Raw genomic sequence first — 25,821 nt, 5'->3', positions numbered from 1 at the left:
CCTGGTCCCCCTGCCTCCATTTTTGATCCTCGCAACACCCCTGCGAGGTGGGTCAGCCGGAGCGAGAGGAACTAAGCCAGCGGCTTAGCCCATCAACCGCAGGGGGGGGGGCCTTCCGTCGGCAGCGTAGCTTGGGGCTCGCGGGCGCGCCCAACCGGCGCCCCTTCCGGCACCGCCCGCCCGGCCGGCTCTTCTGCTTCTCCTCAGAGGCGACCATGGTGGAAGTGAACCACCTTTTCCTGCACTCCGTGAGGGGAGGCCTCAAGATTGCCCGCATGGTATGAAGCCAGGCTGAGGGGAGGGGTCGTGGGTGGAGGGGGGGAAGCTAAGGTTAGATTTAAGATAAAATAAAAAGTTTTTAAAGCCTTGGCGTGTGGTGGTGGGTCTTCATTAGTGCCTCCCTGCAGTCTCTTTGTAACCTCAGGGGCTCAAACAGTGAAGCAAGAACAGAGGGGGAGGCTGCCTCTGAGCTTGTGCAGAGTGCATTCACTTTCAACCCCAGGATTTTAAGTTTGGGGAGGGGAGCGTGGAGGGTAATGTTTCCAGATCCCTGGCATCTTTGCCTCTTCTGTTTACAAATTACAAATTAAGTGCCCGGTAAACAAATTGCTGTATTTTGTGAGCGAGCATGTTGTTTACCCAGGGGTCTCAGGGCTGTTCTCCGAGGTGGTGCATATTTATATGGATGTTGACATGAGGTGACTGTTGCCAAGCGATGCCACTCTACCTTGTGTCTGTGTGCCTTAATTTAAGTGAACCTTCAAAACGTTTAACTTTTAGTGTTACTTTCCAGCTCTTCTCTTTCACTGTACAGCTGGAGCAAGGAGTGTTCCACGTTTGTCATTTTTAAAGGAACTGGAAATTTTCAGCAATGCTGATTTTTTGCCTCTTGTAGCCAGCCATCTATTTCCACTTCTCTGGATGTCACCCTGTTAAACTCAAATAGGACCTGCTTTGGAGTAGACTTCTGGTGCTCTGGTGTTACAATAAAAGTGTTGCCAGATATTTATTTATTTCCATATATGAATCGCTTCTCATAAAATATCTCAGAGCAATTTCAGAACAAGAAGACCAGCACCAATTATTGCTTATATGAAAACTATTGTAACAATTAAAATATGTTTAAAAATGCTTCTGTATGTAAACACAGTATCAAATCCAATGCAGATATAAACTGGAATAACACATACGTTCTCTCTTATCTGACGATTAGAATATATGTGTGTGCGCGTGCACTGTTAAATCCAACCGTCTTATTATGATTCTTTGGGGCAAACTAGACGATAAGTGAATTCACTGAATATGTTTGGAGTTTTTGTTTTCTAAATAGCTGCATCTAGTCTGAGGTTTTTGCCACACGACAAAAGTAGCGTTCAAAACCATATGGCAGCTGTTTCTGTTCTTCAGTGCACACACATGCACACTTCTTTGGGGACCCATGTACAGAAGGCACCTCCTTAGTCTCTTGTTTCAAGGAGGGGAAGAAAACGGCACACCTCCAGATCTTTGAATCATAGGGAAGGCAAGTTGTATTCAGGCCCATTTTAAAGACACACTTTAGATTCAGTGTTTTCCAAATAAAACATTGATTGAACAAATACGGTACCAAATTTTAAATTTATAAATTATGATAGTATTTTAAAGCTTGGGTGTGATTATTTTAGTAACTTGAAGGTACTGTAATAGCTTAGGGAAAGAACAACTCCTAAAACCCTGGAAAGTCACTGCCAGCCATCGTGGCAAACAATACTGAGCAAGATGGTCTGACTGTATGACAGCATCCTATGTAAATAGTTTTGCAACATTGGAATATTTGTAGTATGACTGTATGATCCTAAGTCAATATTCTGTCTTTCTTTCTTGCAGCTTGTAGCTTTTATGGCAATCATCTGTTTTGCAGTTAACAGATCTCATGAAGCATTTTTAACACTCGTGATCATTGAATTTGTCATTACTTTATTATTCTTTTTACTATATCTGCTGAATCTGCAGAAAACGCTGAATTGCTTATTTTGGCCCTTGGCTGTAAGTATTAATGTGCATAAATTATTGTTGTGTATACATGTCTTGCAAAAGTACAAAACCAAACAGCAGGAATTGTGCTGGTATTTCGAACTTCCGCCCTTCCATTTCCAAAACAACTGTTGGGAGTACCCTGTTTCTCATATTTTAAGACATACCCATAAAATAAGCCATAGCAGGATTTTAAGCATTCAAGGAATATAAGCCATACCCCGAAAATAAGACATAGTGATAGGCGCAGCAGCAATGCCAGCCGTGGCAGGAGGAGGAGGAAAAAAATAAGACATCCCTTGAAAATAAGCCATAGTGGGTTTTTTTGAGGAAAAAATAAATATAAGACATGTCTTATAATATGAGAAACACGGTAGGGAGAAGCATCTTCCTCCCACCTGTCCTTATTACCACAATACAAGACAGTTATTAACATTCAGACAAAAAAAAAGCTACACTATTGAATACCGTACAGCAGCAACTGAAAGATGGAAGGGAGGATATTTTTATAAACGGAAGAGTAGAGGATCAATATAAAGATCAATAAAGGAACTGATAAGAAACAACAAAATGTTACGATTTTCAGTCCTTTTAATTGTTTATTTATTTTTAATGCAGTTAATTCAATTTAAAAACAAAGTGAACTGAAGAATACATATATAGAGGTGGTTTTTAACTATTATTTTGGAGGACTCTGGGGGAGTTGGCTCCTCCTCCTCCCCCCCCCCCCGGCCTTCTGAGGACTTAGGGGAATCAGCAATAGATCTGGGTTGGAGCATCACTTTACAAAATATTAGGAAGTATCTAAAGTTCTGCTCAGAACAGACTCATTGAAATTAACACTAAGTTACTTGTGTCTATTAATTTCAGTGGGTGTATTCTGAGTAGAACTAACGTTGGCTACAACCTAATGTTTTACTCACTTTCTGCATCCTATGGCAGGGAAGGAAGTACTAACATACCTTGGGGATGTATTCAATTATGTTGTTGAAACAGAGATTAGGTACAAACAGATCTCTTTCACATAGAGTATTATATTTAGATGTAGCTGATTCACATATGTATATCTCCCAGGCTGAAATCCTAAAGACACGTTTGCAAGAAAGTAAGTTCCACTGAACACCCTGTGATTAATTCCATGCATAGGATTGCACTGCATGCCACATAAGACATTTTAAGCATATACAGTGGTACCTCGGTTTATGAACACAATTGGTTCCGGAAGTCTGTTCATAAACTGAAGCGTTCATAAACTGAAGCAAGCTTTCCCAGTGAAAGTAATGGAAAGTGGATTACGTAATCTGTTCCAGACGGTCCGCCGAGTACTCAACCTGAAGCGTACTTAACCCGAAGCATGGGTGTAATTGGTTCCGGAAGTCTGTTCATAAACTGAAGCGTTCATAAACTGAAGCGAACTTTCCCATTGAAAGTAATGGAAAGTGAATTAATCCGTTCCAGATGGGTCCGCAGGGTTCGTAAACCGAAAATTCATAAACCGAGGTGTTCATAAGTATTAAGTACAGTTCCACTGTATACTTAAAAATGTAAAGCATGAATGCTACAAATGCATGTTTGCAAACAGAATTACACTGCCAGGGAGCAAATAGAGGCAGTACCTCCCAATTTATCATACCTTCACCATCTGAAGTGTGTGAAATGGCCCTCACATCTGTTTGTATTGCAGGTGAAGTCCATATGATAGGAAAACTATGTGCAGTTTAAATTGCAATGGCAATTTAAATCACATAAATGCAAATGATTGCTAAGTGCTGAAGAAGTGTGTGTGAAGTTAAAATCTAAGCTTGTTCTTTTATTTTGTGCATCTTATTGTAATCAATAATAATAATAGTTCACCACCCTTTTTTGTTTGAGGCAACATGTTTACAGTGTCATATATTACAAAAGTGAATATTGTGCCTTTAACTATCCTACTTGCCCCCCAACCATATGGTTCAGTATTGTTAACTTAGTTAAGAAACACAAGTTTCTGTAACCTACAACAGAATATGCAGCAGAGAAATGATAGCCAGAATCCTGTTTGATGGTGTTTGATAAAGTAAAATAATAAATACTTAACTGACCACTGACCAACCACTGACCAATACTTAACTAACCAACTGTCGGTTCTGCCCCAGCAACAAAAGTCCTGCCCCCCAACACAGTCCTGCCCTCCCAACAAAAAACCTGGCTACAGCCATTTCCAGATTCAAGGGATGTTCTGACAAAGTCCCTTTCAGGGGTCTTTCCCAATGTCTGTGGGTTTATCAGCACCATCATCACAATCTGCAGGCTATGACTGTGAACTATCTGCTATTTTAAGTTTCTCATATAGTATCACTGTGGGCCACTGCTGGGAATTTAACATGGCAGATGGTTCATTCACCCACCACTAGGTAGGGGGTTGGACTAGATGACCCTTAAGGTCCCTTCCAACTCAAAAATACTATGATTCTATTAAATAACAAAATCCCTGATCATGGATCTCCCATGTAATGTCTAATTTGACCCTGAACATGCAGATTAGAATCTGATGAGCGGTTCATTTGGGGATTAAATAATAATAATAATGAACTGTGAACTCTACTGAGACAGCACTACTGAGAGAAGGCCACTTGGTGTCACTGTTGCTTGGATTTGGATGTCCATCTCCTTTTACTCATCTTTTGAGAGTGCATAAAATGATTAAAATAATGTAGATTTGCCATAGAAGTCTTCGTTGCTGTCCAACATAGGATTATTTAAGATTTGCACCAGTCAGATTAAACTATAATTTAAAAGTTTATTTTAAATTACACCCCCACCCCCGGGCAAATTTTTTTAAAAAAATCCATATTTTTTTCAATAAACAAAGGTACCGGTAAACCTGAGGGGGGGGATACAGAAAAAGAGAGCAGAGAAATGGGGTCAAATGGTGAGAGAGTGATAAGCGAAAAGGGAGAACTGAGCCTGTTGCACACCAGGTGGTGATGGGGTTGAGCCTTCTTTGGAATGGTACTCAGACTCTGTAATTCTAACCCCCTCGGAATGCCCCAACCTTGATGGGATTCGGCACCAGGTTAAAACGTGTGTCTTCTCCTGGGCATATGGTGATTGCAATCTAGGCTTATTCAAGGTCTAAGGAAGTGTTGAAATACTGCAGTTACATGTGATGGCCTCATACCTAACTGATAATTTTAGTTTTTTAATTGTTTCTTTGCATAATGTCTTGTTCTATTATATTTTGGTAACTGCTGTGTGATTATTTTTTGTAAATAAGGGAACAGTCTAAATGTTTTGATAAAATATAAATATCCCTGTATCTTGGGTACCAAAATAACTTTCCTGGCCTCACGTATGTACTATGCACCCTGGATTATGGGATACCTTTGACTACAAATCCAAACTCTTCTACACAACCTCAGGCAGCAAAATGCTTGGTCCTGGAGTCAACATTAAGCCATGTTATTTGCTATATTTTTCAGGATGCTTTCAACTCCCTGGTGGGGGCTCTGTTTCTCTTCATTGTGGGACTGACTGCAACATTAATAAAAACCATACTTGAAACTTTGGTCGGAGGGGTAAGTAAGAGAGTCTGTTTAGTAGTGTCCCATAGAAATGATAGCCAGAGGAGCATTTCAGATGTAACATTCCCAGCTTGGTAGACCATGGCTTGCTAAATTATGACTGCATTCAGACACTACTTTATTCATTTCCACACACACACACACCGACATTTCCGTACTTGATAATGCTTGCTTTTATGTGATCTTTCACACAATATAAAAGGCAGTTTTGGAAATCTAGCAAAATCTGCTCCTTTCCATGTTAATTGTTTCCATTTACAACACTGTTAACCTGGAAAATTGTGGGGTGGAATTTGGGCAGCATCCTGGCCACTAGTCATGTCACAAATTTTGGGGTGGTATTCCGGCATATATTCCAAAATGTCTGTCCAGGCATTTTCATGGGTGAATCCGGGGGGGGGGGAGTGGATGTGCATAAAGGGTGGGGGTTGATAGCATATTATTCACTGGTGTCATGGTGTTGTCTCTTGATCAAAAAGCCACAGTTCCATAATGTAGTGTAAAAAGAATGCTACTTACTGGGACAGAAGTGCTAGCATCATAACCAGGAAAACCAACCCAATAATCCCCACATCTAAATGCACTCTATGTTTGGACTCCAGCCATTGGTGAGAACTTTTCTCCTAATACAAATAGCTGGTTAGGACGGATCTAAAGCAGGACTATAGTGAAGCATTTGAATCTCCTATCCCAGGCCAGGATCATGATTGGACCTCCCACACCTGCTTTTTACTCTTAAAGAAAAATATATGTGTGTTTCTAATTGCATGAATGGAATTACATCTAGTTTGGTGCAAGTAACAGTGAAATCAATGGGATTCTGCAAAAGTTAATAATGTCATTCATAGCGAGTTGTTATTCTGCCAGTGGGGCCAATAATACTATTTTCTACATTAAAACGGTGCAGTGGCATATCAGTTCAAATCACGTTTCTTATATGAAAGAGAAGAATATAATTTACATCCAGACTTACCAAGTGCAATGGTGCCAAATCAGTTCTGTTAATGTAGGTATGTTATCCTTCTCCATTGTTCCCATTTGTCTAAGGTGCAACTACTGTATCTCTATTTTACCATGGTCAGAGTAGCCTATTGAGATAAGTCTGGAGCCTACTGGAAGAATACAACTGATAGAAGTCAGGCAAGGTCAAACCGGAGACGATTTCCCAAAAAAAGTTGGGGCAGAGATTATTTTATGGAACACAAGATAAAAAGAATTCAGTTTTTTTTCATCTATCACAAGTTAAACATTAAATTGAAATTCACAGGGCAGGACTCAGAACATTTTACTGGCATCTGAACCACTTTCTTTTCATTTGCAGGTGTTTTGTCTGATCCTGTGTGGTCTCTGCATAATAGATGCTGCTTTTCTTTTGAGGAAGATTACATTTAACCAAGGAGCACCACCGGAGGATGATAATAACAATTAGAATGATCAATGGCCAAAGTCTAATTTATAAACATTTGGAAAGCCTGTTGAACAATAGGCTGCTCGTGCCAAATTTTATTTATCTTTTTCTAAAATCTGAAGAGCATGAGCTAGCCAGTAACACAAGTCAAATTGATTTCAAAGGGATATTTTAAAGCAGCTTAACTTTCCCAGCAAAGTGAGCAGGATTCCGAAAATGCTTTTGTGCTCTTAGATTAGAAGAAACATATTTATGAATGTTAATATACAGTATTCTCATGTACTTCTTTTCTAAACTTGTTTATTCACTTGTATGAACCATCTTGAATTAAGAATAATCCTGTGAATTTTATGGAATACCAGTTCTAACCAACATTACATTTCAAATGATTATCAGATGCAGCTTTATGAACTGGTTTGTGTTAATGTTTTTAATTAAAAAAGCTTTATATGTAATAATACTGAATCATAAGTGTACTGTATATTGTTGAGCACACTCCCAATTTCCGTTAAAAAGTGCAAGGGTGGGTTGGACTGAAGGGTTTTATTTCTGAGTAAACATACATAGGATTGCAATGTCAGTTTATTCTTCCTGAGAGAATATTGGAAAGTCATGAACTTTTTGTAATGCAGGGGCAGGGACCAGGATTTGACCTGCATGCTATTTTCTGAGCTCCCTACATCCTCCAATGGGCATTTAGGACTTCTGCTGAACCTTATTTAATCAACAGAGTAGAGGTTCCCCATGCCTCTTGCATTGTGTCCTTTCCAGGCAACTCCCTGTTCGCCTGTAATAGTGTCTGTATACAGGCGGTGAGTCCAATTGACACGTGACCGTCGACACGCAGAGCTCAGTGGAAGCAAGCAGATTCCTAAAAACCAACAGCACAAGTTCAAAGAGCAACACTGTAGCCAGTCAAGGAACCAGTGTAGTTAAGTATACAGTACAGTGGTGCCTCGGGTTACAGACGCTTCAGGTTACAGACTCCACTAACCCAGAAATAGTACCTCAGGTTAAGAACTTTGCTTCAGGATGAGAATAGAAATTGTGCAGCAGCAGGAGGCCCCATTAGCTAAAGTGGTACCTCAGATTGAGAACAGTTTCAGGTTAAGAACGGACCTCCAGAATGAATTAAGTTCTTAACCCGAGGTACCACTGTACAGTGTTAGACACAAGCCATTAGTGGGTGACCACAGGCCAATCACTCAATCTCAGCCTAACCTACACAGGAGGCACCATGTCGTTTCTTTACATTCTGTTTTGGCCAAACAACCGAAGTTCAAATCATTATTGCTGATCCTGCTTTGTTTCGCTCAACCATACCGGAAGTTAAAAGTTCCTTCCTACTTTGGACAGAATGACAAACTGCTGTTAGCTTACGGTAAAGGGAAGTAAGGTAAATGTAAAGACAAATGGACTTATGATGTCATATGTTTTCATGAATTACTGGAGCCTGCTTCTTCAGATGCATGATACCTGCCATGCATCTGTGGAGTCTATAAAAACGTACATCATTAGTAGTAGTAGTCGTCGTCGTACCTTGCACATCTGACTGGATTGCCCCAGCCACTCTGGGCAGCTTCCAGCATATATAAATACATTGTAAAACATTAAACCTTTAAAAGCTTCCCTATACAGGGCTGCCTTCAGATGTCTCTGCCCTCCCTGCCCCCCAGAAACAATACTTCTGTCTTGTTGGAATTCAACCCGAATCCGTTAGACGCCATCCATCCTCCAACCACCTCCAACCACTCACACAGGACATGCACCGCCTTCACTGGATCTGCTTTAAATGAGAGGTAGAGCTGGGTCTCATCCGCATACCCAGCCCAAACTAAGTCTTCATGCCATTGTTATTTTTGCTGCCAACAGGGTGTGACTGGTGAGAATGGGCTGCTTATGCACATTCAGTCATCTATACCACATCCTCACCATATGGTAAAACACCCTTAAAAACCACTTCAAGAGTCACTGATAATCCTGGGAAGTGTCATTTGTGTGGGGCGCTGGGAACCAGGAGTGTCAACTTAGCCCCGTGACCATGGGTCCCAGGGCTGTGGGTGCCATGCAGTGTGCATGGCCCTGGCACCAAAATTTGTGGGGAATTTTGTGGGTGCTAGGGCACCTAGGGAGGGAGGTGGCAACTATGCTGGGGACTGAAGCTCTGCAAAGCCTGTACCCTTTAAATCACAGTTCCAAGGATTCTTTGCGGGAATTCAAAGTGGTACAAGCCTGTTTTAAATGTACCGTGTGGAGGTGACCGTGGCTATTGGCCGCTGGGTGCTCTAGGTCGGAAACAGGGACCAGGTGGATCTTCCATCTCTGATGCAGCAACGCTCTTCGAATCCTTCGAAGCAACATTGCAGCGGGGCGCAAGCTCCCCGGTCACGTCCTGGGGTTTGCAACAGCTGCGCACGGAGGTGGACTCGCCTGAGGAAGCACTCCCTGTTTCCAGCAGCTGCACGAGTCGGGGGCGGGGGTCGCCTAACGCGGCGCCCGCCTCCGATCCTCGCCCGGCTCTTCGTCGGAAGGGGCGGGGCGCACGAGAGGCGCGAGATCGCCGCGCGGCAGCGGCTGCTCGTCAGCGTCCCCAGCTGTAGATTTGGCAACCGCTGAGGAAACTTTTTTTTTTCCCTTCGGCTCGGCGTTTTCTGCCCCCCATTTCCGCAGAATCAGGATTTCCGTTTCCCTCCCTTTGAAAACGAGAAAAAACCTCGTCAACTCGGCGGGGCGCTCTGCTCTCCGCTCTTGGCTAGGCGACGCCTCGCTCGGTTCCGCCGAGCATGGAGCGACCCGAAGCGGAGGATCCCGAGTCCGGCGACGCGGTTCCGCCGGGGGCTCGCCTGCTCCTGTCCTTCAAGGAGTTTCTGAGCTCCTGCAAAGGGAGGCTCCTGCTGGCCGAGGCGGTAAGATGGAGCGCGGAAGGGGGGCGCGCGAATGCATTGCAAACTCGAGTCAAGGGCTGCGCGTGGGGAAGGGAGGCGGAGAGGACGAGGAAGTAGGGCGGCGGCGGAGGAGAAACTGCAGTCTCTGCTTGCAATCTTTTCTGGCAAAAGTTTTCCCCGCCGCGGGAAGTCTGCCAGGCGCAAAGGAGGGAAACGAGATCAAGTTCCTTTGCCCTGAACGTGACCCTCTCCCACAGCAATCTTTCCGGTGCCCTGTCCAGTGGGCGCTTACTCGCAGGTAAACCGCGCGTGCTGGATCGCAGCCTGAGTCCCTTTGAAAACCAGGACTGGCTCCAGCAGGCGTCCTGTAAGATTCACCAAGCCCTCCCAGCAAAAAAAAACGAGCCCCCCCCCGCCTCCCAGGGACCGCGATGGTGGCCACCACGCCCACCCCGGAGGGGAGAGGGAGAGACTGGAGATAGGCACAAGCCCGGGCGATTTCTGTACTACCGGTAGCAAAAACAAAGAAAGAGGCTTCCGGCACCGTGGAAGCTAAGCAGTTTATTACGGTGCAAACGCTTTTCTGGGCTAGAGTCCACTTTGGAAGCATGAAGTTGCGGATATGAATAGCATTCGTGGCGTTGAGGCTGTAGAATAGTGACGTATGAGGGAAAGGATCTGTATAAAGTCAAAGAGATAGTGACGACTGGGTTATTAACGGTGGCCTTTTCCAGGCTGCCTGTGTGTTGCAACTGAAATCAATTTGCATCCTGTGGTATTCAAGTTGAGCAATTAAAGTAGATTTGGCGCCCTTGGGCAACGAATGTGCTTCACACCCCACAGTCTTTTTAAGTTAAGGGGGAAATGCAGTGGAAAACATGGGATAACAATTGCTTGACGTGAGGTCCTGGCAAACAAATCAGAATGAATGCTCAGTACACCATTGGATGTGCCTATAACAGTCCTTAGGGGGCCAGCCAGGCTGGCCATGTGGTGGACTGAGGCAGCTGCTGTGAGCAGTGGAGTCCGCACAGGTGTGGTGTCCCACCGCCCTGAAGAAGTGAGCAGAGGTAGCAGCTTCTGCTGAGATGTCGCCACAAAGCACTTTAGCACAACCCTGGTAAGCAAGGCTTCAGTGGGGGTGGCAACAGGAGGGGCAGCAAAACAACATGGTGAGCCACCCCCTGACATCCCGGCAAATTTTGTGCAAACGGATGAGGATTAATACTCAAGAAACAGGCCTGGAAGAAAGCAGTGATGGTACACAATGTAGGCGATAACACAAATCCTATCGTGGGTAAGTTAATTAACTCACTGTAGCATGATAAGGAATGACTATCTCATTTAAAACCACAAATGATAGCATTCAATCCCTTGATGAATTCAAATCCAGCCTTTTCATGTTGTAGTCTTCCATTGAAGTTCCTTTGTTTGAGAATAGCTGCATTAAGGTTAATGACAGTGTCCTGGGAGGTTGGACAGCGGAGGCTGTCCTATTTGAGGAAATGGGGCACAGCCCCACCAATCTCAGTCTCCCCTCAGCCAGCCGCCACCTGCCTGCCCTCTTACATACAACTAGCTCACAAGAGTGGTTCTGCTTGTCGGTCTTGGTGTTGCCCTTCTAGAACTCAGTTGGGAGGAAGAAAATGGGGACCAAACTAGGTTTAGTTGGCTCTGCCTGTCATTGGCTCTTGCTCTACCCACTGTTGGTCTCCTTGCCAGTCCCAATGGGCACCAGTCACCACTGAGGTGGAAATATTCTTCTACAGGTTCTTGAATATTGTGGGAGGGTGGAGGGGGATGGGACCAAGATTATGTGAAATCATTTCTGTAGCAAAGCAAGAGAACAGAGGGTAGGGACCACAGGTTGGTGGTAGCACCCATTCTTTGCATGCAGATGGTGTCCAAACCCCAGTATCTCTAGTTAAAAGGTGGTTTGGCAACAGGTGATGGCAAAGGCTCTATGCTTGGGATCCCGGAGCTGCTACCATGTAAGGTATGTACACATCAGTAGTTTAGCAGCTGTCATCTGCACATGTGCAATGGCTGTCTGAACTGTACACACTTCGGCCTAACCACATCTTGCATTTTTAAGTTGGATAGGAGCTGGTTTGAGGGGAAATGCATGAGCCAGGAGTATTTCTCAAGAACCAGCAGAATAGTTAGAGATTTTGGCTAATGTCATGTGCACTAGGCTTTAAAACAGCCATGGGAGCACACTGGAGCCAGAGTAAATAGTAATGTGTACATGCCCATTATACAACCTGGTTTAAAACAGCTTCTTTTGCTCAAGCCTCCCCTCATCTTGCCCTTACAGCTTTATCAGGGCTGTGGATTAGCTGTATATTCATATCTGATGTTGCAACTTTTGAGAGGGATAATAATAATATTATAATTATTTACCCCACCTATCTGGCTGGGTTTCCCTAGCCAGTTTGTGCGGCTTCCAACAAAAGATTAAAAATACATTAAAACACCAGTCATTAAAAACTTCCCTAAACAGGGCTGCCTTCAGATGTCTTCTAAATGTCAGATAGTTGTTTATTTCTTTGACATCTGATGGGAGGGCGTTCCACAGGGAGGAACTTTTCACACAAAAATGGAAAGGGGCAGAGTTTTAGATGCTCTGTTGATTATTCTAGTGCTGAGATCTCTTCTAGGGAGTCTCCTAAAAGCATATCTATCTATCTCTCTGTGTGTGTGTGTGTGTGTGTGTGTGTGTGTGTGTGTGCGCGCGCGTGTGTGTGTTGGGTTTGGTTGGGGGGGGTAATATATGACATAACTTTTACAAAATGATGCGTCTTGTACAAAAAGTGGATACTGTACTGGATTGAGAAAATTCCATCGCTGCCTCTCCCAAAATCTGGTGTTAAGTGAGTCATCCAATGAAACTAAATTGGCAGGAGATTCAGGGCGGACAAAGGAAAGGACTTCTTCACGAATCATATAATGAAATTATGGGATTCACTGCCACAAAATGTGGTGGGGATCAGCTATGCAGATAGCATCAGAAGGGGATTCAATAAATTCATAGAGCTCCATCAGCACCTGTTTAGTCACACTGGCTACCTAGGACCTCCCTGGTTCTCTTAGGACTTGGTGGCACTTTGGGAGGAGAGGGCTATTACCTTTGTGTCCAGCTTGTGGGCTTCCCAGAGGCATCTAGTTGGCTGCTGTCAGGTTGTTGGACTAGGTGAGCTGTGGCTCTTAAGTTCTGATGCATCCCCTCAATTCCTTCATCCAAGTCATTTATAAAGACATTGAACAACAATGGGCCCAGGACAATGGGCCTGCAGCCCCTTTTTCCCAGGATGACCTCTTTGGGGTCAGTCAACCAGCTACAAATCCACCCAACATTTTACCAGCTTCCTCATGAGAATATCATGGGGAACTTTGTCAAAAGCCTTACTGAAATCCCTACTACCCGAGTTGCCCACCTTGCCATCACCATGCCATTAGGAACTCCAGAAAGGAAGGTTGGTGTGCATATGAGAGTGTGTGTATAGAACACAAGGAATATAGCTTCAAATATAGGCCAGGTTTAAAGAAGCAACAATATAAACACCCCCTCCCCCCCCCAGCATCCTGTGTTCATCACAATCGGCGCTGCATCCATTCTGCATCCATTTGGCTTCTGCCATCCCCTAATGGTGAAAGTAATGTAATTAATTATATAATCAGTTTTAGTGGAATGGAAGTGTCAAAAACGTTGAAGAAACATGTCGTTTACACTTTTTTTTAAAAAAAAGATAGTGAATACCACTCGCATTTGCTTATATGCTTTTTGTTCCTGACCTCTGAACATGCGCATTGTAGCAATTTTGATTTCTGATGGAATTCTCCAAGATTTCTAGCCAGGATCTATAGAACTTCTAGAGAAATGTGAATTGCTCTCTGTCCCAGACTAGGAGACCCTCCCTATTTCACAGATAGCTTGAGAGTCTCTCCTTTCATCCAAATCAAAATTTTCATAATGTGTTGGGTGCAGCAAGTGGGCAGGAGCTTTTGTTGGGGAAACCCAAATCCTGAATGCTGTCTTCTTGATTCTGGCCACAGCGCTGCTGCTGCTGCTTTTACACTTGATTGCTTGTTCTTTTCAATAGAAATTAGTAACAGTGATGATATACAGTAATTTCTTTATAGGAAGCATTTTTACCCTGCTTTTCATCTGAAAAAGGCTCCCATAGTAGTTTACAAAACAACAAGACTTCTCTCAGGATTTCAATAAGTAAGTCATGGCACAAAAGGAAAATGGACTGAGAAGGAGAAGGAAAAAAGCAGACCCTGGCACTAGTTTTTAGTTTCTAGTTTATTTAAATGGCCAGCTGGGATGTAAGCAGTTGAAGGAGAGGAGGAGCCAAAATTTGCTGGTTTCTCAGCAGAGCCATTGGAGTGGTCTTGCTTCCCTTCTCTACCTCTTCTGTAGCCAGATGGAATGCCTTCTGCCAGATGACAGTTGGGAGAGGGAGGAGCCTGATGGAGTTGGCTGATGGTAGAACAATGAAATAAAGATCATATATAGGAAGTTGTGCACAGCCTCAGAGACCTCTGAGCACTACCTCAAGCTTTCTGTAAGACAAATCACTTCCAGATTCTAAATAAAGCATGTTGTGTTAGTGTTCCTGAAAACAGTGTTGCTCTTGTTTCCTCAGAGTAAGCATTTGCTGCTTTGCATTGCTTGCTTGGAGTGGTTTATCAAATCTTTAAAAAAGAGGAAGTGCTGTCTGCTTCCTCTCCAGAGATTCCTTGGAACAACTGAGCAGAATAAAATTAAGATGGACTCGTTTGATTCCTGCTGTCTCTCTTGCAGTGTTCAGTGGCCCTTGCTCCCTAGTAAGTGAGTTTGGGATTGCAGCCTTAATCTTGCTTTGTCATAAAAATGACATTGCTTAGTTTGCCATATGCAGGCTTCTATATTTTAGAATTGGGATCTACTGATCAATCTCTAGCTGATTTCCAGTAGATCAGGCAAGAGTTTCAGATTCCCAGGTTTCTTTTAGAGATATTAACTTCCCACCTCTAAATTAGGCTGATGAAACTAAAGCAGTTTGGAAAGAAGGAAGCAAGGAATGGACATTTGCGTGAAAGGACTGAACTCCATTCTGAGACTGAAAACAAATGGTATTGAAGGTGTGATTGTGTATAACTGCCCCAATAATATAATGAGCACGAATTGCAATGAATGCTGAATAACAAGGGACGCCTGGAGGAACCCATATGCTCTGAGCTCCAGGTGACCAGTAATGTTCTCCTTTGTGTTGCAGGTGCTGTCGTTCATCATCTTCATCTGTTTTATTGCCTCATCTGCTGGGTCTTTCCTGATTGTACCACTATTAACACTTCTGGCAGCCCTGTGTTTTTTCTTTGCCTATTCTTTAAAGCTTAATGAGAGGTTCAAAGCCGTCTACTGGCTTTTGGCGGTAAGTGTGTGGACATATGTGATCAATCTGAGTCGAGTCTATGAAATGGTTGTTGGGGGGGGTTGGCGGGTTGCCAGTCACTATCTAGACTGGGCAGTAGGGAATCTGTGATCCTCCAGGTATTGCTGTCTGGAACTGAGGGCAATTGGGAGACTAACAGCCTTGGGAGAGTTGCAAATGGCCATCCCTGCATAGCCTTGGAATGAATATCCAAGGTTGGCAAGGAAGGTGTGAAGGAGGTGCACGTTTGAAGTGAAAGAATGGTGGGTAGCTGGGAATTTTGGGAGAGCCTGCGGTGTTGATGGGCATAACCTCCTAGTATCATGACTGCTTTAGCACCCAGGTAAAGGTAAAGGTAAAGGGGCCCCTGACCATCTGGTCCAGTCGTGTCCAACTCTGGGGTTGCGGCGCTCATCTCGCTCTATAGGCCGAGGGAGCCAGAGTTTGTCCGCAGACAGCTTCCGGGTCATGTGGCCAGCATGACAAAGCTGCTTCTGGCGAACCAGAGCAGCGCACGGAAACGCCGTTTACCTTCCCGCCAGAGCAGTTCCTATTTATCTACTTGCACTTTGATGTGCTTTCGAACTGCTAGGTGGGCAGGAGCTGGGACCGAGCAACGGGAGCTCACCCCGTTGCAGGGATTCGAACCGCCGACCTTCTGATCAGCAAGCCCTAGACTCTGTAGTTTAACCCACAGCGCCACCTGGGTCCCTCTAGCACCCAGCTACCACAGGCAAAAACCTGCTTATGTTGTCTCCCAGGATGACTTGTAGTGCCAGGCTGAAAGATTAATCTTGTGCAAAGCAGTCACTGTGTACCATATGCATAGATGAGGTGCACATCACTGTGTCTTAAACTGTTCAACTGCAACATCATTTGTCAGTTTTGTTACTGTGTTTGGATGAAATCTAATTTTCGTTAATGCCATCATCGTCAGTTATCACAGCTAAAAGTGGAACGTGCAAAATGTTGCCGTGTGGAATGCTCCTTGTTCACTGTTCCAACCAGCTGCCCTCCATTCCATTCTCCCTGTGACCACTGACCCTGCTCAGTCCTCACCGAGTGGTTTAGGGGGTGGGCTGGTTGCTGTCCTCTTAGGGGGTTTTCCATTAATATTTTCCCTATACAGTATCCTGTGCTTTTTTTCTTTAAAAAAAGTTTAGGGGTACTCTCACTTTCCTACTCATATTGAAATACTGCCCCTCAATGAGGCCAAACTTAGATTCACAAAAATGTTTAGGGGTATGCATTCCCCCAGGGGGGAAAAGCACTGTATATATATTCTGCAAACCTTGGGATTCCCCCAACACACTGGAACTTCCCTATTGTCTTTCAGAGGTTTCATTTTGATGGCAAATCTGTTGTCACTTACCATCAGAGCTTATTTTTAGATGGAGTGAGTATTCAAATAACATAGTGACTGTGCAACTGAACCTCTGCAAACAACTCCCTAGGTAGCCTTAGACAAGCCACTCTTCCCTGACCTTAGTCTCCAGAGATCTTTGGGGAATTCTCTCTTAGTGGTCTCCTTGGCTCAAACACATGGCTTAGAATCATAAATTTGGAAGAGACCACAAGGGCCATCCAGTCCAACCCCCTGCCAAGCAGGAAACACCATCAAAGCATTCCTGACATATGCCTGTCAAGCCTCTGCTTAAAGACCTCCAAAGGAGGAGACTCCACCACACTCCTTGGCAGCAAATTCCACTGCCGAACAGCTCTTACTGTCAGGAACAGCTCTTACTGTCAGGAACACCTAATGTTTAGGTGGAATCTTCTTTCTTGTAGTTTGAATCCATTGCTCCGTGTCCGCTTCTCAGGAGCAGCAGAAAACAACCTTTCTCCCTCCTCTATATGACATCCTTTTATATATTTGAACATGGCTATCGTATCACCCCTTGCACCCACCAGGAGCCATGCATTCAGTATGGTGGGCCCCAATTCTTTGGAACCCCCTCTCAGCCAAGTTTAGGCATTCCAACCCCATCCCTGCTTAACTTGAGGTGTTTGACAAAGACTTTCCTATTTTAGCAGGCATATTTTAAAGGTATTTTTATGTTTCTAGGGTGAATTTTAATTGTTCTCATTCTTTGTATGGGTTTAAAACATTTTATGTACACTACTTAGAAATTCTAAATATATAAATACCTTAAATAAATTAAAATTGTCTTCCTCCTGACTTAGCCTATCAATAGTTACTAGCTGCTCCTCAAACTGACCACTAGGTGCTGCTCTGGTTCCAAACAAATTCTCTATTTAGCAGTGCCATATTTGAAAAATGCAAAGCTGCACTCCAGCTTAGTTTCTCAATGACAGCATATTATTTCCCATTAGTCACTTGATGTTTCTTCCTGAGAAGCTGCCGTGAGAGATATAAGCAGCAGAGCTAGGCATTTGCTGTAGAAACCCAATGAGGACTTGCCTCCAAACATTGCCCCATTTTATAAAATACTTAATAGGATGCTCTCCAAATAATTGTAAAAGGGAGAATTAACAATAAATCAGTCTCCTGAAAAAAATAACACAAATGTTTTGTGGGGAAACTTCTCTAAGGTAAAGGGTAAAGGGGCCCCTGACCATCAGGTCCAGTCGTGTCTGACTCTGGGGTTGCGGCGCTCATCTCGCTCTATAGGCCAAGGGAGCCAGCATTTGTCCGCAGACAGCTTCCAGGTCATGTGGCCAGCATGACAAAGCTACTTCTGGCGAACCAGAGCAGTGCACAGAAACACCGTTTACATTCCTGCCGGAGCGGTCCCTATTTATCTACTTGCACTTTGATGTGCTTTCGAACTGCTAGGTGGGCAGGAGCTGGGACCGAGCAACGGGAGCTCACCCCGTTGCAGGGATTCGAACCGCCGAACTTCTGATCAGCAAGCCCTAGACTCTGTGGTTTAACCCACAGCGCCACCTGGGTCCCTATACCGTGAGAGATATAAGCAGCACAGCTAGGCATTTGCTGTAGAAACCCAATGAGGACTTGCCTCCAAACATTGCCCCATTTTATAAAATACTTACCATAATAGGATGCTCTCCAAATAATTGTAAAAGGGAGAATTAACAATAAATCATTCTCCTGAAAAAAATAACACAAATGTTTTGCGGGGAAACTTCTCTACCTCAAACTAAATTTCAGTGGATTTCAAGGTAATGAAGCGAAGCCATATGTGTTGTGTCAAAAGAAGGCGCTCAAGTATACTTCTGTGAACCAGATTTTGTTTCAAAAAGCATCGAGCAGCTTTTCTTTTCCTTTTAACCCAATGAATTGTCTCAAACTAAAAGCACCCAGTGGCACAAATCAAGAATAGACATTGTCACCTGCACAGTACAGTGGTGCCTTGCTTAACGAATGCCCTCGCTAGACGAATTCGTTTTATGAAAAATTCGTCTAGCGAATCACGGTTTCCCATAGGAAATTCAATTAATGCGTTCCTATGGGCAAAAAAATTTTTTTTAAAAAAATTCAATGCATTCCTATGGGATTCGCTAGACGAATTTTTCGTTATAAGAAAAGACCCATGGAACGAATTAAATTCGTCTAGCGAGGCACCACTGTAGTAACAATGTCCTAGAAAGATGATGCTGTAGGTCTGCTTTTGTGGAAATTCTGCAACTGCACAGCGGAGGTGAGGTCTGAGTCTGTTAACAGCAACTGTGGACAGTTCTCAGCATGGTACATAATACCCTGTTTCTCATATTTTAAGACATACCCATAAAATAAGCCATAGCAGGATTTTTAAGCATTCAAGGAATATAAGCCATACCCCGAAAATAAGACATAGTGATAGGCACAGCAGCAATGCCGGCCGCGGCAGGAGGAAGGAAAAAAAATAAGACACCCCCTGAAAATAAGCCATAGTGTGTGTGTTTTTTAGGGAAAAATTAATATAAGACGTGTCTTATAATATGAGAAACATGGTAGCAACCTCTTTCTGATCTTCAAAGGATTTCAGATTCTTGAAGGATTTGCATCTTACAATGGCCAACTAGTTCTTTCATCTGTTCTATGTACTAGAACCTGGTACAGAAGATCTCTGCAATGAAATACCCTTCAGCCCAGTGTAATAATAGAGATTCACCTGGAAGCTTCTTTGTGTCCAGCCAGTGGGCATGCTTTTGTGTTATTCGGTTCATCTGGGCCCCACTAAACTGGCCTGAGGGTCTTTGATTCAGTGGCACATCTCCATATGGAGCTTCTAATAGTTGCATATGATTAGAGCTGGATCAGGGCCAATTGGTTTGATTAAATGCATGTCCTGCTTAAGAGCTTGCTAAAGACAAGAGAACATATTGGTCCAGCGTATTTTGCTGCCCAGCACACTTTGCCGGGTAGTCGGGTTCTAGACTAAATTCTGCACTACTCAACACTGGGAGCCATTGCTCTGCTTCTTGTTCTTCCCAAATAAAACACTCCAGCTTAGGTGAAGGAGCCTATGCAACAGGTGTAGCTGAGAACACCCCAGCAAGTGTGCGATGGAGTGGCACCTTCAGCGGTTCCCATGAGAATCAAGAATTAGTAGGGTATCATAGCTGAGGAGCATGTGCATCTGAGTCTGGCTGAGACATCCAGTGCAAAACCTAAATAAGCCTCACATGCAGTTGGGTGCAGAAGCTTGATTGCATCCTGTTAATAACTTGGTAGGGCCACCAGTGTTGAGCTAAAAGTGATCGGGGCTGTCAATTGACTGGTTTTCAGCAATTAAGGGGATATGTGTTGTGCATAACCTTGCCACCCATCCAGCTTAAAACTTCGTCCTTAACGTGATTTCAAAACTCTTTTGTCTTGCAGGATTTTTTATGTGGCATCATTGCTGCTATTATATATTTTGCCATCTCGATTGCCGCAGTCTCAAAATATTCTGACACAGCATCCAAGGCAGCAGGAGTAAGTTGATGTTTCAGGCTGGTTCATACCTGGGAGTGAATGATAAGGGGACAAATTCTACCTACCTACCTGGTACTGATAGGTGTTTTGCATCCATTCTATGCAACTAAGATTAAACACTCAAAATGAAGGAAGATCTGTTGAATGGTATTGAGATACTCATACAAAGGAACAGCTATGGCCATCGTAATATTGAAATAAGAGCTGTGGTGTTTAATCTATTAAAAACTTCTGATCACCTCACTAACCTCCCGGCCATCTCCCCCACATTAAACCCCTAGAGCCTCCCCTTCCCACTAAGCTTAATGTTCACCTTCCCAACCCCATTTCTAGAGCCCCCTTTCTCCTCTATTCTGCAGCCTCACCCATTTTCACCTTCACCCCCTTATCTATGCTTCCTTTGCCCCTCCTTTTGCACAAGCCTCTTACATCCAAACAACCTCCATGATAACCTCCTGCATCTTTATCCTGTCACACAGTGCAGCTATTAAGCATCCTTTTCACCCTCCGCCCAATTAATGAAGCTCCATGGCTACTACTGTTGTGCAGCCTGCCTCCACAGTTGCTCCCCTACACCACCCTGACTTCATGCAAATGGAGAATTGCGGTGCAACACAACAAATCTTCCAATGGGGGCTGTGTGCGCGCGCACATGCTTCAGAACTACTGTGTTTACAAGAGCTGAACTCAACAATGTTTTTTCTGATATGACTGGATATGTTTTCCTTACACATTCCCACCCTAAGAAAAAGACCACTTTGCAGAATTTCTTCTAAATATATTTTATTTCACTTTTGTGACACCCCCCCCCCAATACCCTGGAATGTCCCTCCAATTTCTTTGCTTGTGATTAGGGTGGAGGGTTTTGAAAGGTCACTTCCACACAGCTCTAGTCTTCACTCAGATGTAAACTTTGTGTTTTAATTGTTAATATTTCTTTACGTTTGATAACAGCCATGCTCAGAGTAGATTCACTGAAATCAGTGTAACTTTGATGTGACCCTTTAAGTACCTCCTCATGAGGACTAGAAACGCTTGAAATTCCCTTAAATACGGAGACACACAGCAGCTGATGCCAGCAGGGAGATGTTTTCAATACGCTGTTCCTGCACAATTTTTTCCCTTTCATTTGTGCTTTCAAAAACTGTGCTTTTCAAAACCTTTTGCTCTTCAGGTGCTTGGATTCATCGCCACAGTTGTCTATTGCGTTTACGTCTACCTAACCTTTAATGACCTGATGACATATCTCAAGCAAGGAGATACTTCAGATGCTCCTGAGCCACGTAAATCAGAAGGTAGGTACAAACAAGTTTTGCATTGCCATCAGCCACAGATCCAAGCTCATTTGTGGGCTATATTTGCAATAGATGTAGAGCTGCAATAGATGGGAGCAAGCCTTCTCTCAAGTATTGCTATCCTCTGTTTAGAAGCTGCATAAAATAAAATAAAAAGAAACCTTCAGCTTCTGTATTTAGAATATATGATCTGGCTGTGTTGTGCATCACACATTTCAATTCCAATTTTTAAAAGTTATAGGAATGATGGGGTATTACAAAAGATACCAAGGCATGGAAGCATGGTTTGTTGTAAATGCATTTATATTGTGCACATATAAAATAAGGCCCACCCCAAGCCTGACATTTTTATTGACACCCTCTCTCTCTCTTTCAGATGATGACTCGGATTCAGATTCCGACTGAAGCACCAGTGCCAAAAGGGGAGGGCAATGGGCACACTCTTCTTTTAGCAACAGTAACCTTTTTATGAACTTTTATTTCCATTGTACGGATCATCACCAAAGCCATTGCTGAGGATATGCTAGTCTCATGAAAGACTTCCTCAGAAAAACTGCTGCTGTTTGAGCCTGGATGTTTTTCTCTGTCTTTTCTCATTCAGCACTAAAATGTACTGTTCAGTAAAATTTTCTTAACCTTTTTTTAAAAAACAGACTATAATCAGGGTTGCGTACATTAATGATTGTATCAGACAAGCATGAAACCTGTTCAGTTCTGAACACAAAACGCTAAACCAGTCTTAACTTCAGCACTCTTTTTAAAAAATCAATTCCTTAGATTGAGATTTTAAGCTAGAGAGAAAAAGGAAATACAGTGGTACCTCTGGTTAAGATTTTAATTTGTTCCAGAGGTCCGTTCTTAACCTGAAACTGTTCTTAACCTGAGACACCACTAATGGGGCCTCCTGCTGCCGCTGCGCTGCTGAAGCACGATTTCTGTTCTCATCCTGAAGCAGAGTTCTTAACCCGAGGTACTATTTTTGGGTTAGTGGAGTCTGTAACCTGAAGCGTTTGTAACCTGAAGCATTTGTAACCCTGTATTTTCAACCCCGAGGTACCACTGTATGAGAAGTGGATTTTGTGTGTGTGCGTGTGTGCTGGAGACCTCTTTATTACTTAATGGATGCAGAAAAAAGGCTATGAAGAAGACATATTCCAGCATAATTGATGCTTTACATTACGTGCAAATGCATGGAAGCATCCCATTGCTTTTTCTTTAGGAAAAGCAGCATTAGAAGAATGCCTAAGAGAAATAGGGATACTTAGTTTTGTCTTCCCCACAATTTTTGTACACCACATGCCTTGTCTAGACATAGAGATGCAAGGTTCCAAAGAATCGGCTTGTGTTTTTGTTTTTTAGCAAGAATTGTGGAAAACAGCTGGAGAAGGGAACTTATCATACTACATATAAGCAGGTGAGAAAGTGGATAAGTGTCCCAACTTTCACCACATTATAATCAGAGCCGTCCTTCCTACTGGGCTGACTGGCCTCTCAGGGGTGCCCCAGCGAGTGGGGGAGCTGCGCGGCCCACGTGGAGGCGAGGCCGGGGCGCACTGTGAAAAGAGCTCCAGCTGCTCCCAGACAGGGGTGGGGGGGTGGGAGCAGCGCCCAAAAGGGCTCCTTTTGGTGCAATGTTCCCGCCACGCCCCCTCGCAACAGCAGGCTTGCTAGCCGCCGTTCCAATGGCGCTTAGCAAGCCAGGGGGGGGCGCCGGAGGGATTTTTACACCACGGCACTGGATACCCTTAAGACGGCCCTGATTATAATCCCCGTTCCAAAGTCTTTCGAAGACCAGCTTCAGAGCTCTTGCACAATTAGTATGAAAGATGTAAGTACATATTTGATTCTTGGCAGTAGGCTTCAGGGTTGCCCTATTCTGCTGAGTTGGGTGCTTGGGTTTCCTATATAGCCTTTGTTTGGGTCATTTTTTAAAGACAGGCTGTAGGTTGATGGTAGAGCACATGTTCACTCTCTATTAAAAGGATTACAGCGGAGTCAAAAAGACAAGTAACATCAGCAAAGCAGACCACCCCACCCCACCCCACCACTTTTGCTTATTTTTATCACAGCATGCTCATTGTGGGAATCTAACATTTCCTCCTATGTTGTACTCCTGCTGCATCAGGGTAGACTTTGCAAGATTAGATAAGACCCATGGCAACTTCATGTACCTTCATGATATATCTGGCTTAACAAATAAGATAGGAAAGGATATGTAATGGTGATTTATTTTCAAGCAATGAATTATTTTAGAGAAAGCAGGTAAGGGTGCTCAGTATCTGTTATTCTTCCACTGTATGGGACTTTAAGCCATAACAGCAAATGAGATCTTGGCAGTGACAATCTAAAGGTGCATCAACTTTGTCCTTGAGATGATGCACAAGAAAAGTTTGAATTTCTATTGGGGGGGGCAAGTACTATGTTTTTATGAAAAGAGGATAATCTGAACAAAGCTGAACTGATATAAACAGGCCTACACTGGAACATGCAGGCCATCATACAATGGCAAGGCCAACAAATCTGCCTTTGGCAAACTTGTTTTGAATCAAGGAAACAGTTGGGAAACACCCTTAATTAGGATGCAGTTTTCCTCTAGATCAACTGTTATTCAGTTTACAGAAGTGCATTTGAGGAGGTAGAAAAGAAAATTTGAATCTGCTTTTAATGCAGTAGCTTGAATAACTTACCAAGAACAACCACAAGCAATAGTGATCCTGAAGAACAGTAAATACAAGCTGGAACAGCACTTGTGGGGCAAAATCAACTGGGTACATCCAAGTGAGAGAAAGAAGTCACAAATACCTGCATTGTTTTTAAGTGAGCTGCAGCAGTAGCCCATCCAAACTGTGAGTTATGACTATACATTGCAAGCCTGTATTTCATTTCCCATTTTTCTTCAACTAAAAGGTTAATCTGTTTTGTATTTCCTTCAACAATGTATTTCTACACAGTATTTACCACATATGATAAGCCACAATATATTGATAGAGTAGTTTTGTAGATACATTAAGACTTGGGGGGGGGGAGAATCCTTATTTCAGTGACTTTTGCTAGCAGTGCACTAGAGGTGCTTTTTCAGGCTTGAAAATGACAAAAATACTGCCCTGAAGGCTGGCTCCTTCACAGGGTAACTACCGGTAAGTGTCCTGTCTTAGTCTAGCGCATGGGCTTGGTAGTCTTGAAATGGGCATTTTATATTTGTCTCTTTTTACAGACACTTGAATGTGATATTTTTTAATGTGTCTTCACTTGACTTTTTAACACTGCATGTCAAAGCTGGCACAGAATTTATGAACCATGCTGGAATAAACTTTATTGATATTAAATGTGTATCTTTACTTCTGGTGTCTTTAAAAATCTTCCAGGCAGCGCTCACGGGGTATTCATAGGGTACATAAATACATTGGCACCTTAGTTGGGACATTTAAATGCCCCTTTTCCAAAGCAGGTATTTCAGGAGCCGGCTATAATTCTCTCTCCGTGCCCCCCCCTTATGAAGGGTTTTATGGAGGCATTTAACCCATGATATTTGTGTAAATAAAGCCACATGACTGTGTGCAAAAGAACTTGTAGGGTTTATTAGTTTAGATTTATTGAGTTTATATCCTGCCCCCTCCACCACAAGGAAATTTGAAAGCTCAGCATGCACACAAAGTACCCATGGGGTCATGAATAGCCACAGGAGGTGGGGTGTTCTGTCTTCATCTCCCAACCTCTGTCACCATTGGAACTTGTTTGTGACACTGTTGCAAATTTGAAGAACTGCACTTTTGCTCCTTGTGGGTTTTGTACAGTCCCTTGGACTTCATTGATACTCATAGAAAAAAAATGAATCGATGGCCATTGCTTTTAGTCAATTATGCCTGAATGCATCATTAAACTATTCAACAACTCACTTGGAGGTGGATTAAAGTGATATGTCATTTGAGGAATAAGACAAAAGATGGCACAAGTTGCTCCTATCCATTTATTAAACAAATCCTTTACGATGATTTCATACAAGATTAGGATTCAGAAAACCTATGGTTTTCCCTACATACAAAAATACAGATTTTTAAAAAACACTATGAAAACAGACATGTACCATGAGATTATTTTTTGTAGAGCTCAGTATCTTGGTGTATCAAAAAGAACAGAGGAAATGTTAGCATTGATCAAAACAGGACAGTCACATTAAACTGTAAATTACCAATAAAAAGTCATGCCAATATACAAAGCAAAACTTACAGAAGTACACCGCTTAAGAATAAATTTTAAAACAGACAAGATCAAGCAGCGCTTTAGTGATTGCCTTCAGTATCACAAGAAAGTAAAAAATCATTACTACAATCCATCTTGAAATTTATAAAAATGTA

The 25,821-nt window shown here is 43.2% G+C and overlaps 2 protein-coding genes across 2 annotated transcripts; both read left to right on the top strand.

The window, feature by feature from the left end:
* Window positions 1–174: 174 nt before the first annotated feature.
* On the top strand, window positions 175–7,449 carry LOC118087162 (chemokine-like factor). The gene is made up of 4 exons (XM_035119547.3): window positions 175–278; window positions 1,867–2,025; window positions 5,475–5,570; window positions 6,898–7,449. The coding sequence occupies exons 1-4, from the start codon at window positions 216–218 to the stop codon at window positions 7,003–7,005; spliced, it is 426 nt and encodes a 141-aa protein (XP_034975438.1). The 5' UTR covers window positions 175–215; the 3' UTR covers window positions 7,006–7,449.
* Window positions 7,450–9,507: 2,058 nt separating this feature from the next.
* CMTM3 (CKLF like MARVEL transmembrane domain containing 3) lies at window positions 9,508–24,792 on the top strand. The gene is made up of 5 exons (XM_035119772.3): window positions 9,508–9,890; window positions 15,134–15,289; window positions 20,076–20,171; window positions 21,346–21,466; window positions 21,843–24,792. Exons 1-5 carry the CDS (start codon window positions 9,768–9,770, stop codon window positions 21,869–21,871), a joined length of 525 nt encoding a protein of 174 aa, XP_034975663.2. The 5' UTR covers window positions 9,508–9,767; the 3' UTR covers window positions 21,872–24,792.
* Window positions 24,793–25,821: the final 1,029 nt, after the last annotated feature.

This window comes from Zootoca vivipara, chromosome 6, assembly GCF_965207765.1.
Source record: "Zootoca vivipara chromosome 6, rZooViv2.hap1.1, whole genome shotgun sequence".
NCBI classification, from domain to species: domain Eukaryota; kingdom Metazoa; phylum Chordata; class Lepidosauria; order Squamata; family Lacertidae; genus Zootoca; species Zootoca vivipara.
This window is presented reverse-complemented; position numbering and strand designations above follow the sequence as displayed.

Excerpts from the sequence above, each read along its gene's own strand:
- LOC118087162 (XM_035119547.3), top strand. The coding sequence starts at position 216 with ATGGTGGAAGTGAACCACCTTTTCCTGCACTCCGTGAGGGGAGGCCTC. Across the intron at positions 2,026-5,474 it reads GCTTATTTTGGCCCTTGGCT|GATGCTTTCAACTCCCTGGT; the intron begins GTAAGTATTAAT and ends TATATTTTTCAG. Across the intron at positions 5,571-6,897 it reads TTGAAACTTTGGTCGGAGGG|GTGTTTTGTCTGATCCTGTG; the intron begins GTAAGTAAGAGA and ends TTTCATTTGCAG.
- CMTM3 (XM_035119772.3), top strand. The coding sequence starts at position 9,768 with ATGGAGCGACCCGAAGCGGAGGATCCCGAGTCCGGCGACGCGGTTCCG. Across the intron at positions 9,891-15,133 it reads GGCTCCTGCTGGCCGAGGCG|GTGCTGTCGTTCATCATCTT; the intron begins GTAAGATGGAGC and ends TTTGTGTTGCAG. Across the intron at positions 21,467-21,842 it reads TGAGCCACGTAAATCAGAAG|ATGATGACTCGGATTCAGAT; the intron begins GTAGGTACAAAC and ends TCTCTCTTTCAG.